Source organism: Lepus europaeus, chromosome 6, assembly GCF_033115175.1.
Source record: "Lepus europaeus isolate LE1 chromosome 6, mLepTim1.pri, whole genome shotgun sequence".
Classification (NCBI taxonomy): Eukaryota; Metazoa; Chordata; class Mammalia; order Lagomorpha; family Leporidae; genus Lepus; species Lepus europaeus.
The window spans coordinates 122,261,259-122,274,174 of NC_084832.1; the positions used below are offsets into that span (position 1 = coordinate 122,261,259).

The 12,916-nt window shown below is 52.3% G+C and overlaps 1 protein-coding gene across 7 annotated transcripts in view; it reads right to left on the reverse strand.

Annotated features, from left to right (window-relative positions):
* CAPRIN2 (caprin family member 2) overlaps window positions 1-12,306 on the reverse strand; it is a 48,205-nt gene extending 35,899 nt beyond the window's left edge. For 4 of the 7 annotated variants that reach the window (XM_062195029.1, XM_062195028.1, XM_062195027.1 and 1 more), the window contains exons 1-2: window positions 11,263-11,525; window positions 8,570-8,632 (exon numbers count right to left, since the gene is read on the reverse strand). In XM_062195029.1, coding sequence (XP_062051013.1) covers window positions 8,570-8,632; window positions 11,263-11,511 — 312 coding nt within the window. In that variant the 5' untranslated portion in view covers window positions 11,512-11,525. Of the gene's footprint in view, window positions 1-8,569; window positions 8,633-11,262; window positions 11,526-12,291 lie in introns of those variants that run through there. The other 3 variants (XM_062195032.1, XM_062195031.1, XM_062195030.1) reach the window with 1 other exon arrangement.
* Between the last annotated feature and the right edge of the window lie 610 nt (window positions 12,307-12,916).

A 12,916-nucleotide genomic window follows, 5' to 3' on the forward strand; every position in this document is an offset into this window, starting at 1 on the left:
TGAGTGAGACTCAAAAATACTACAGCAAAGAAGCTAGATGTACAAGACTTTATATGAAATGTCCAGAATAGATAAATTTATAGAGACTGAATCAAGACAGGGTATAATGGTGAATTTTTCAAGGTGGTAGAACTGTTATCAAACTAGATGGTGGTAATAACTGAATAACTCTAAAATTTACTGTAATTCACTGAACTGCACACTTGCAATGGATTTGTTTTTATAATATGCACCATTATACCTCAAAGCTATGGGGAATAGAATCCAGGTGCAGTCAGTGCAGCACTGGGTGACACCATTGCTTGGGATGGCCACATCCCACGACAGGGCTGGTTACTGTCCCAGCACCTCCATTACCAAACCAGGCTCTTGCTAATTCCCCTGGGAGGCGGCAGAGGTTTCAAGTGTTTGGGAGACCCAGACTTCTGGGCTCCTGGCTATCACAGGCATTTGGGGATTGAGCCAGCAAATGTGTGGTATCTCCTTCTGTCTCTGTCACTCTGCCTTTCAAGTAGACAACAAAAAACAAGTATTAAAAAAAGGTTGGCTGGCGCCATGGCTTAACAGGCTAATCCTCCGCCTTGCGGCGCTGGCACACCAGGTTCTAGTCCCGGCTGGGGAGCCGGATTCTATCCCGGTTGCCCCTCTTCCAGGCCAGCTCTCTGCTATGGCCCGGGAAGGCAGTGGAGGATGGCCCAAGTCCTTGGGCCCTGCACCCACATGGGAGAGCAGGAGAAGCACCTGGCTCCTGGCTTCGGATCAGCGAGATGCGCCAGCCGCAGCGGCCATTGCAGGGTGAACCAAAGGCAAAAAGGAAGACCTTTCTCTCTGTCTCTCTCTCTCTCACTATCCACTCTGCCTGTCAAAAAAAAAAAAAAAAAAAAAAGGTCAAATACTGCACATATACATTTATAAAAACAAAAAAGGCAGAAGTTCGTAACAGTAAGTCTGTGTGAAGTTGTAGAGCAATACCTTCTCCTGTGAACTACCATCAGTAACCATCAGTACGATGATTTTGGAGAACAGTTTTGGCACTTTTACCCATTAAGTTAACCATGCGCGTATCTGAAAGCCCAATAGTAAGCCAACCCCTTAATACAGCTCCAAGTCAAACTGTTCGTAACACCAAGAAACTTACAAGCAACCAAAGCATCCACCTTTCACAGTGCTGCCTGCACTGACATAACTAAGAAAGCCATCCTTCATCTCTGCACCTGTAACAGTGGAACCTGCAGCTGACAGACGGCTGCCTGTGTCTGCTCACTCCCCACCTGCTCACAAACTCTGTTCCCCGTGGGTCCTAACCCTACCACCAGACACAGGATCTTCTAGGGTAGGCTCTGCCTACATACTGCTGAAGGAACGCAAGGTAGTTCAGAACACCACCTTGAGGAACCTAAAACACGCTTAGGATTCTGATCAGATGTTAAAACTTTTCAATCGAACCAGACATTAACACTTCTGTTCCAGGCAAAGGAAGCTCAAGACAACGGCAGCGCTGAGCTGGAAAACAAAGTTTCAAGAGAGGAGATGGATCAGGAAGCTCACGTGACACTGAGGTGACCACCTCTGCAGAAAGGGAGGCACAGAGGATGTCACTCTTCTCCATGGGGTTATTATTCCAGCTCAGCACCAAGGAATGAGCACCAATCCTAATTCATTTTATTTCTCACAGTGTTTTTTCTTCATTCATCTCACAGAGGGAGGCAGAGAGAGCTCCCATCTGCTGCTTCACTCTCAAATGCCTACAATGGTGGGGAGAAGGGGCCAAAGGGAACCCAAACCAGGAGTCAAACTCAATCCAGGTCTTCCAGGTAAGTGGCAGGAACCCAGTCCCTTGAGCCATCACTACTGCCTCCCTTAGCAAGCTGGACCGGGGAGCCAGAGCTGCAACCTGCACCTGGGCACTCAGAGGGAGGATGTGGGCATCCTCACTGGTAGCTTAAGCTGGACCAGGGAGCCAGAGCTGCAGCTTACACCTGGGCACTCAGAGGCAGGATGTGGGCATCCTCACTGGTAGCTTAAGCTGGACCAGGGAGCCAGAGCTGCAACTTGCACCTGGGCACTCAGAGGCAGGATGTGGGCATCCTCACTGGCGGCTTAACTGCTCCAGGGGTGCTGAGCTTCTCTGCCAAGGGGCATCTGCATATCCACACCTTCACTCACAGACATCAGCAAATTACCTGCTTACAAGGTAGCCTGCTTCCCTGTTAGAATGGCTTTCATACAGAAATCAACAAACAACAAATGCTGGTGAGGATGTGAGGAAAAGACACCCTAATCCACTGTTGGTGGGAATGTAAACTGATACAGCCACTGTGGAAGACAGTATGGAGATACCTCAGAAATCTGAATACAGACCTAACATATATCCCAGCCATCACACTCCTGGGAATTTACCCAAGGGAAATGAAATCAGCATATGAAAGAGTTATCTACACCCCATGTTTACTGCAGCTCAATTCACAATAGCTAAGATATACAATCAACCAAGATGCCCGTCAACAAGACTGGATAAAGAAATTATGGGATATGGGCTGGCGTCATGGCTCAATAGGCTAATCCTCCGCCTATGGCACCGGCACACCGGGTTCTAGTCCCGGTTGCCCCTCTTCCAGGCCAGCCCTCTGCTGTGGCCCAGGAGTGCAGTGGAGGATGGCCCAAGGGCTTGGGCCCTGCACCCTCTGGGAGACCAGGATAAGCACCTGGTTCCTGCCTTCGGATCAGCGCGGTGCGCCAGCTGCAGCGCGCTGGCCGCAGCGGCCATTGGAGGGTAAACCAATGGCAAAGGAAGACCGTTCTCTGTCTCTCACTATCCACTCTGCCTGTCAAAAAATAAAAAAAAGAAAGAAATTATGGGATATGTACACCATGGAATTCTACACAGTGGTTAAAAAAAAATGAAATCTGGTCATTTGCAACAAAATGGATGAATCTGGAAAACATCATACTTAGTGAAATAAGCCAGTTCCAAAAGGACAAATATCATATGTTCCCCTGATCTATGGTAACTAATACAGCACCTACAAGGTAATCTATGGAAGCAAAATTGACACTTTGTGATGCGATGCCTTTGAACAGCCCTTGTCTCAACTGCTGAGGAACAGTTTTTTCCTCCTACTGTTTGTTGAAACCTTTACTTAGTATAATCTTATATGTATAAAGTTAATTGAAAATAGATCTTAGGGGCCGGCGCTGTGGCACAGCGGGTTAATGCCCTGGCCTGAAGCCCCGGCATCCCATACAGGTGCTGGTTCGAGATCTGGATACTTCATTTTCCATCCAGCTCTCTGCTATGGCCTGGGAAAGCAGTGGAAAATGGCCCAAGTCTTTGGGTGCCTGTTACCTGCATGGGAGACCCGGAGGAAGCTCCTGGCTCTTGGCTTCAGAACAGCGCAGCTCCGGCTGTTGCAGCCAGTTGGGGAGTGAACCATCAGATCGTAGACCTCTCTGCCTAACTCTTTCACATGAATAAATAAATCTTTAAAAAAAATAGATCTTAGGGAAAAATGAGAATGGAACAGGAGAGGGAGGAGGAAGAAGGGTGGGATGTTCCTGAAGTTATATTTAGGAAATACATGAAGTTTGCAGACGTTAAATAAGAGATTTCTGTGGGTGGGGCAAGTTAGCCTGCTACAGATTTATTGAATTTCAAATTCCATCTACAGCGGCCTTGGATCTCATGCGCTAGATACAGTCCACAGGTGGGCCAGCCATTCCCCACCCCTGCAAAGTTTGTGAAAGACACAAACTGTGAAATTTCTCATGGGGCTGGGTGTTGTGACACAGGGGGTCAACGCCATCACTTGGGACGCCTGCGTCCCATAGCATCCCGGAGGTGCCAGTTCCCGTCTCAGCTCCTCCACTTCCGATGTTCCCTCATGCTAATGGGCCTGGGAAAGCAGAGATGATGGCCCAAGTATTTGAGTTCCTGCCACCTACATGGAGACCTTGACTGAGTGCCAGGCTCCTGCCTTCCGTCTGGCACAGCCCCAGTGGATGCAGGGATTCAGGGAGTAAACAAGTGGACCAAAGACCTCTCTCCCCCTTTTTCCCTTTGCCTTTCAAAGACACAAATATTTTTACAATATCTTTCTCATGAACAGTACCGAAAGTACAGTATCAAACCTGATACAGCTAATGTGATAAAGGAAAATTCACTGTCTTCAAAGAACTTTAGAAAATGAAATTGTCATTAGAAAAAGGAAATAAACCGAATGAAAGCAAAAAGCTCAAGTGAGTTGAAAAGACAACAAGTGGAATAAACCAAAAAGGTAAAAAAAAGTTTATTATTTTCAAGAAGTTTATAAAAATTGCCTCCAAAACAAGAAATCTAAACACAATGCATTTTCATAAAGAAAAACAGATTATTTCCCAAGAGCTCACCCCTAAAACAAATTACACAAAGAGGAGCAGACTCTGATGGTTTCACACAAGAATCGACCCAACCTCAAGGGTGGCACGGCAGCAACACAGCTCTGGAGCCAAGGAAGAGGGGAGGGGGAGGGGCAGGCCGAGCGCAGGGTCTTTGGGGAGAGAACTCTGCTCTACACCTCCACAGCAGACACCACCGCACCTGTCAACACCCACAGGGGGCACCTCTCGAGGGAACAGTGTGGAGCAGACGACCTGTCAGGGCAGGTTCATCACACCTAAACCTGCTTCTCTAATGATGGACGCCAACAGTGGAGGGGGCTGTACCCTGTTAGGTGCAGGACGCCCCAGTTCTCTACTTCCTGCTCAACTGTCCAATAAAACAAAGCTTGAGGGGCCAGTGCTGTGGCGCAGTGGGTTAACGCCCTGGCCTGAAGCATCAGCATCCCATATGGGCAATGGTTGGAGACCCGGCTGCTTCACTCTTGATGCAGCTCTCTGCTGTGGCCTGGGAAACCAGCAGAGGATGGCCCAAGACCTTGAGCCCCTGCAACAGTGTGAGAGAACAGAAGAAGCTCCTGGCTTCAGATCGGCGCAGCTCCGGCTGTTGCAGCCAACTGGGGAGTGAACCAGTGGAGGTAAGATATCTCTCTCTCTGCCTCCCCTCTCTCTGTGTAACTCTGACTTTCAAATAAATAAATAAATCTTAAAAAAAAAAAATTACATACAGTAAGATGAGAACTGAACAGGGCAAAGACAGGGCTGAGAGGAAAAGCTATATCTTAAGTATTTCCTAATTTCAGAACCATGTACCAATTTTGAACACTAAACTTGGAGCTTTTTAATTAAATGCTGAAATACTTCCATCAGTTCTCACAGGTTTTTTCTCACCTTAAATATACCTTAAACTTTCTTACCTTAAACATACACTGCTCTGGTAAGGGGATGTGCTTTCTCAAAGCAGCACAAACTACGTGGTCAATCACATCCCAAGAGGAAATATTCAGTCACTTTACACTTAATCTGTATGTAGCAAGTATTTTAATGCCTACTAGATGCTGTACACCAAGTATATAGCAGGCAACACACAAAATCCCTACTCTCACGGAGCTTGTACTCAAAAGACAGAGATAAACAAAATAAAACATAATTTCACCGTTTCTCAGAGAAATGCTAACTTCTGCTACAAAAAAGAAGAGGATCTGAGGCGTATGGACAGGGCGTGGTGGTCATGTGGTCACCGCAGGCCCTCCTGAGGTGACCTTCAAATACAAGGCAGGAGGGCAACACTGAGCCACTGACACACGGAGGAAGGGCCCAGGCAGAAGGACAAGCCCCCAAGAGTGCCTGGCACATGTGAGCAGCAGCAAGAGGGCCACGGCCGCTGAATGGAGCTGGCAAGGGAGAGCTGGACGGCAAACGCAGCTCAGACAGACTGTAAAGAGGAAGCACACTTCATAGGGTCTGAGACCCCACTCAGCACACTATGCCGGCCTAATGGGAACCGGTGGGGGAATTTTTTTCTTTTTATTTGAGAGGCAGAGAGACAGAAGAAAGAGAAGCTGGCAGACAAAATTCCCATCCACCAGCTCACTCCCCAAATACCTGCGACAGCCAAGCTGGAGTTGGGCCAAAGCCAGGAGCCAAGGGCTCAATGCAGGTTTCCATGTGGGTGGCAGGAGCCCAATTGCTTGAGCCATTACTGCTGCCTCCCAGGGTCTACATTAGCACAAATCTGGAGCCAGCCCCTGGAGCTGGGATTGAAACCCAAGTACCCTGACATGCCACACAGGCATCTTAACTAGCAGTGTCTTAACTGCCAGGCTCAACGCCTGCCCCAATGGGGACTTTTAACTGCTAGGCTAAACAGCTACCCCAGTGGGGACTTTCAAGCCGACAAGTGACTATCTCCACAGGATCACTGAGGTTACTATGATGAGAACAGACTTTAAGAAGAGGAGAGGCCGGCCCCGTGGCTCACTAGGCTAATCCTCCGCCTGTGGCACCGGCACCCCGGGTTCTAGTCCCAGTCGGGCTGCTGGATTCTGTCCCGGTTGCCCCTCTTCCAGGCCAGCTCTCTGCTGTGGCCTGGGAGTACAGTGAAGGATGGCCCAAGTGCTTGGGCCCTGCACCCCATGGGAGACCAGGAGGAAGCATCTGTCTCCTGGCTTCGGATCAGTGTGGTGCGCCAGCCGCAGTGGCCATTGAAGGGTGAACCAACGGAAAAAGGAAGACCTTTCTGTCTGTCTCTCTCACTGTCCACTCTGTCTGTCAAAAAAAAAAAAAAAAAAAAGTGAAAAACATTCAGAGAGCTTTGACAGCAATATGGACGAAGATGACGTCCCTTGGACCAGGATAACACAAGTGGAATTACAAGAAATGGTCAGTTTCATGTATTTTTGATGGTTCAAACCATCAGATTTGTTGATGATATACATGCGAGATACAAAATTAAAGTGAGGAAGTCTCCAATGTTTTCAGGCATCCCTTCCTTGTAGTTGATTAAGCCACTGACTTATGTAGCCAAAATTAAAGGAAGGAGGTTTGGGAAAATAGCAGGAAAGCAGAAACAAGGGGCCATCAGCCAAAGTCCGATAGGCAACAGCACACGGGAATACAGCATGCAGGGGACTCATCCATCAGTAATACGAAGCCGGCAACTGTCAACTTACTACCCAACATCTGAGGCTCAGGGCCAGCATGGCGGCACAGGAGCTCGAGCTGTTCCTTGCGATTCCAGCGTCCCAAATTGGAGTGCCAGCTACTCTGCTTCCAATGCAGCCCCCTGCTAATGAGACCGGCAAGGCAGCAGCACACGGCCCGAGTACTTGAGGCCTTGCAACCCACACGAGACCAGGATGCAGCTTCTGGTTTTGGCCTGGCCCAGACATGGCTGTCACAGCCATATGGGCAATGACCCAGCAGATGAAGATCTCTTTCTCTGTGTCTGACGCTCTGCCTTTCAAATAAATAAATCTTAAAAAGAAATCCAAGTTCATATTTTTATTACAGAAGCAGTATGTTGTTATAAAGACAGTAATCAAAAACAGAGACTGCAGCTCGCCTGGCTACAGGTCTCAAACAGGGCATGTCCTTGGCATTTCTTACAGAGCCACCATGAGAACCACCACCTGCCCCCTCCCTCCTTTCCCCCAAAAAATCAAGAATACAGCTGTACCAGAATCCTTCCTTCAAAGATACCTACACAGAGAAAAGCTGTCCCAGTCTAAGAATTACCGGACACACTATGACAACGGAAAAGCAAAGCCAAGTCCAAAGGTTGGGTGTTCAGCTGAGCGAGCACACCACTCTCGGAACTCACACAATTCAAACGTGCACCTCAGCAAAAGCATACTCCACCACATCACCAGAATTCTGGGTCAGTGATGAGGAGAGCCAGCAGCGCAGGGCAGCAGGCCTTGAATGCCAGCAACTATGACACACAACCAAAAATCTCAGCTGAAAAAGATGAGACAATGAACTCACAGGCTAGATCAAGTCACTTCTAAGTAAGTTTGTCTCTTCTCAGCCAGGACATGTGATCAGGTCAAAAGTGTATTGATGAACCATTTTTTTTTTTATTTCCCTACTGTAAAAATTCTTTGTTAATTAGATAAAATCTGCCCCTCCCTCTTAAATGTATCATGGACAAGTTACAGAATATCATACAGCATTGCCAAAAGTCTAATATTCAGAGTTGTTCCTTAGAAGGCTACACACCTGTCAGATACCCCCCCACCCCCCAATGAGACGGGGCACAGCAATGCAGGGCAGGACATCGGGGAACCAGGAGAGGAACTTGAGGAAATCAACTGAAAACTAGAGGCAGCCAGGGCAAATATTCGCCGATATTCCGGAGCACAAAGGCACCCGCGCCGGAACCCACCAGGGTCGAGTGGACCGCGGGAGGGTGCCCTGCTCCTCTCTCACTTCTCCTGAGTTTAAGCCTAGCTTACATCCGTAGCCTGACTCCTGCTGACCGTCTATGCTGTCACTCGTATCAGACTACTTAGCCCCCATCCTCCTAATCCCAACAGCCAAGACTCAATTATGAGATAAGACTGTGTGTTCCGAAAGAATCCCGGAGATTCTAACCCATTTTTTGGCCTACCAAGTCTCCAGTTTCACTAAATCCACCCAGAGCTTTCTGAACAAAGGGAAACCAGAGTGCGACAAAGGATCATGGGACACTCACCAACTGGTCTGGATTCAGCTGCTCTCCATTTTTCAGGCGATCCTTGTAATCTTCCAGTTTGAGCTACAAAAGAGAAATGTGTGTCTACTACAATCTGATACAGAACTCTACAGCGAGAAAGCTCAATACCAGGTCTTGCTTCCCATGAAAACACGATTCTCAAGTAATCAGCCCGCAGGAATGCCAATCAACTGCAGATGGGTTCCAGTCACAGGGGAACAGGCTCATCAGACACAGTAACGTTAGCCTGGAACTCTACAAGTTCAGCAGTGATAAAGCCTCGATCTCTTAATTTCTTCTATTTACAGTTAGAGAGCACTAACAGACCGGGACTTACCTGGTGCCACTAACCCAGTGGTGCTCCATCTAGGCCAATTCCGTCCCCCAGAGATAGTTGGCTGGGTCTGGGGATACTTCTGGTCACCAGGACAGGGAGTGGGAGGAGGGGAGGGGTGGAGGTCAGGGCCGCCGCCCAGTGCACTCAGGTGCCCGGGACAGAACTGCCCACCAGAGAATCACCCAGCACGAAGCGTGTTGAGATTCAGAAGTTCTGCTCTAACCTCAAGCTTCAACTGTTACTTCAGTTACCTGCTGAATCACATGGCATTTTCCCAACAGCAAACTTCCTAACGAAAGTATTAAGTAGGAAGGTAGACAGACCTCAGCCTCCGAGTGCTCAAAGGGTCCGAGGAACAGAACCACGCCCGGGAGGCAGACCAGCACTTGCACCCTGACAGTCCTGCCTGTGTTGGGGGGGGGGGGGGAACAACTTCCAGGGGCCAGTAGACCCAGTGACCCTGTGTTCATTCCCAGGAGGAATTTCACGAATTCCATGCCCGCAAAGCTCTGCACCCAGCCCCCTCCCAGAAGAGGAAGGGGGGAAGAGAAGCATGGGTTGTATCTGTAAAACCTGCAGGCTGCATGCAGACTGCACTCTGGGCTCTCCACTGGCCTGCCAAGGGTACTCTCTTCCTCAGCTGTGCTACCTTGTTTACGGCTACTGTGTCTCACAGCTGCAATTCTTCTCTTGCAGGAAGACGGGGCCTCTGAGCAAGCCATCTCCAGTCACAGAAGCACAGCAATGTCACAGACTTCTAGGACTCTACTAACCTCAACTCGAAGCGGTTTTTCACAGTGCATTTGGTAGTCAAAGAAATCCAGCAAAGCTAAATTACCTCCACCAGCCCCACAGGAATGGCACATACCCACTACGGTATTCTTCTTCTAATATTGTATTTATTTACTAGAGATGCAGAGACAGAGAAAGGTATTCTAAAAGCATTTTTTCAGGCTTTTCTTGAATTGGCTTCATATTCTTAAAATGCTTTCTCAGAATCTTGAAACAAAGATTGTTTCCGATTCACACAATCCAGAATGGAAGTCGGAATGTTTGAATACACAGGAGGTAACTACACTGCAATACAGACGCCACTTCCCCGCCCCATCGAAGCCCTTCCACAGACCCTGCTCTGGCAGAGGGCACGAGCCCAGCGGTTGACCCCCACACTCCCCATCACAGTACCTGGGCTGCACATTCCGCCCGAGCTCCTGACTCCAGCTTCCTGCTAACGCACACCCTGAGCTGGCAGGTCACCGCTCCAGCACAGGGGTTCCTGCCACCCACGTGGGAGCCTCGCACTGAGCTCCAGCTCCAGGCTCGACTGCGGGCATTTGGGGAGTGAAGCAGCCGATCGCAGTCCTGTCCCTGTGGTCCTTCACTCTCAAACAGTTAAATGACATTCAAAAAAGAAAAAAAAAAAAAAAAAAAACCCAGATGCTGCTTTGACTAGTTTCTCTAGGGCAGAGCAACTGTGCTGACCCGGCCACACTTCCCTTGCCACAAGTGCATGCATTCCGAAGACCAACGGGGAGAGCTGCAGCAAAGCTGCCACACCGGCCCTTCTCACTACCTTCCCAGCTTAAAGGGAAATGGAAAACGCGGAGAAACAGCATCATCCAGACTCTTAAAAACCTCCCTTAAAAAAGACAAAGAACAGCGATTCTCTGGACTCACTGCAGTCATGTTGAAGAGCACCAGGGTCCCAAGAGTTAAGCACTCAGCCCTCGCCATCAAAGCCGTGACACAACACGGCAGCGTGCAGCAGCGTTTCCCGGGCTCCATGACTCAGGAATTGAGAAAGCACTGGGATCCTGACATCAGCTTCTACTGTACTGTTCGGCACCAAGACCCCATGCCTGAGTCTCTTCCCAAGGCTGTGCGGCACACTTCCACCTACTCCTCCCAGCGCAGAAAGCAGGGCCACCTCACGGCCTGGCGGTGCCACGGTGACACCTACGGACTGCAGCAGCCACACTGCAGTACCAGGTGCTGCACAAAGTCACAGCAACAGCAGCAGGCTCAAAACCCGGCTGCCCTTCACCCCGGAAAGGAGGGAGACAACACCCAAGCAGTCCACCCGGCCTGGAACACCCAGCCCTTCAAGCATCCGCACAGCAGGCACCAGTTTCGCCAGGAAGAATATCTTTATTCCCTGTGTCGACAAATGAAACACAATGTTGGATACATCCACTATTCAGCCTGCCTGCTTAATTGTTCTCAATCAGTTAAATCCCAAGGTTAATTAGGAAGGAACACCCACAGCCCTGCTGTAATAGAGACCTCGGCTGCTTAACCCCTTGTTGAAGATCATGCATTTTCAGGCTTGGAGGGACAAAGGGGGGGGGGAGGTTACCTTCTTTTTCTCGATGTTTCTGATCTTGTGTTTAAGGCATATCAGTCCGTTGTCGATATAGGTCTCGTAAGCCTGGGAAGGAGACGCAGAACTGACGGCGGGCTGCAGGGGGCTCATGGCCCGCGGGCCCTCCCCATGCGGGCTGTGGTTCAGCTGGGGCTTGGCCGCCTTCATATTCGCCACCGTCCCCTCCTCGGCGAGGCCTGAAGGTGTCTGGTAGCCAAAAGCGGACGAAGACAGCTGCACCATTGAAACAGAGGAGGCTGAAGGGCAGAAAGGGACGTTAAGTGCGCGCCGGTGAATGCGGGCACAGCCCTGCTCTCGCTTCCCCGGGGAGCACCGGCGCACTCGCCGAAAGCCCCCTCCCACCTTCCACCCAAGGCCGCGCTGGCGCCGCGCACCGACGGAACCACTGCCAAGCCCGGGCCAAGGCCTCTGCACAGGCCAAAGGCTCGCTCCAGGGGACGCTTCTAGAAACAGCACCGCTCATCCCGCAACGGCTCGGGAGCCGCTCTCCGGTCAGAAGCGCAAAGCACGCTCCGAGCCATTCCCAGGACCCGGGGGTGAGCTCGAGGCAAGGTGCCCACGCCCGGCCCTCCCCACCAGCCCAGGCCTCGACCCCAGCCGACCTTTCCGGGGAAGCCCCCCACGCCGTCGGGGGCCTCAACAAGAAGGCTCACTTCCCTCGGGGCCTACGGGGCGCGCCCCTCGCTGCCGGGCCCCCGGGGCCGGGGCCTCCGCAAGGTGCCAGAGCCCCGAATTCATTCTCCGAGGCGCCCCTGGACTAACCCGTAGCTAACCCATAACCCCCACCCCCAGCCGGTCTCAGGGCTGCCTCTCAGGGGCCCTGCGCCCCGAGCCACGCAGCTCAACCCCCCGCGCGCATCCGCAGCAAGAGCGCAGGGCAGCTCCCGTGCGCGCCGCCGCGGACGCCTCGAGGGCACCCGCCGGCTCCGTCCGCCGCGCGGAAAAACTCGCCACGCCCCACCCGGACACCGGGCCCCTCTGCGCCCCCGCGCCCAACTTCACCTCCCCAGGCCGCCGAGGCCGCCGCCGCCGCCGCCGCTGCCGCAGCCCGGGCCCGCCTCCGAAGGCCGGCGGGAGCCAGGAGAGCTGCGGAGGTGGACCCGCGCCACCCGGCACCACGTCTCCGCCTCCCGGCCGCTCCCGCCGCCCCGCTCCAGCCCGCGCGTCTGCGGCGCCGGGTGCTCCGCCGACCCCGCCGCGCGTGCCCAGGCCCGCCCTCGCCGCCGCGCGGGGCTCATATAGGCCGCGCCCGCCCGCCGCCCCGCCCCCTTCCGACGCGCCCGGCCCGGCCCGGCCCGCGGGGCCTCCTCCCGGCCCAGCTGGGGCGGCGGCGGCGCTGCGGGAATGGGCGCGTGCGCTGCGACTGCGCGCGGTATCCGCGGCAGGTGCGCCCGGGCGAGGGGACGCGCGCGGGCGCGCCGGGGGCGCCCAGCGGTCGGCCGGGCCCTGCTGATTGCGCGCGGCGCCCACTCGCCGCGACACCTGACTTCAATCACTGCAGAAGCGCAGCGCGGCTCGGAGGAGCTGCGGAGCAGACGTGGGGCGCTCTTGCAGGGCAGGGCGCCGCTGGCCCTGGGAGAGCATCGCTCACGGCAGGAACGGGAAAACCGGGTCCCTCGTAAGGGAC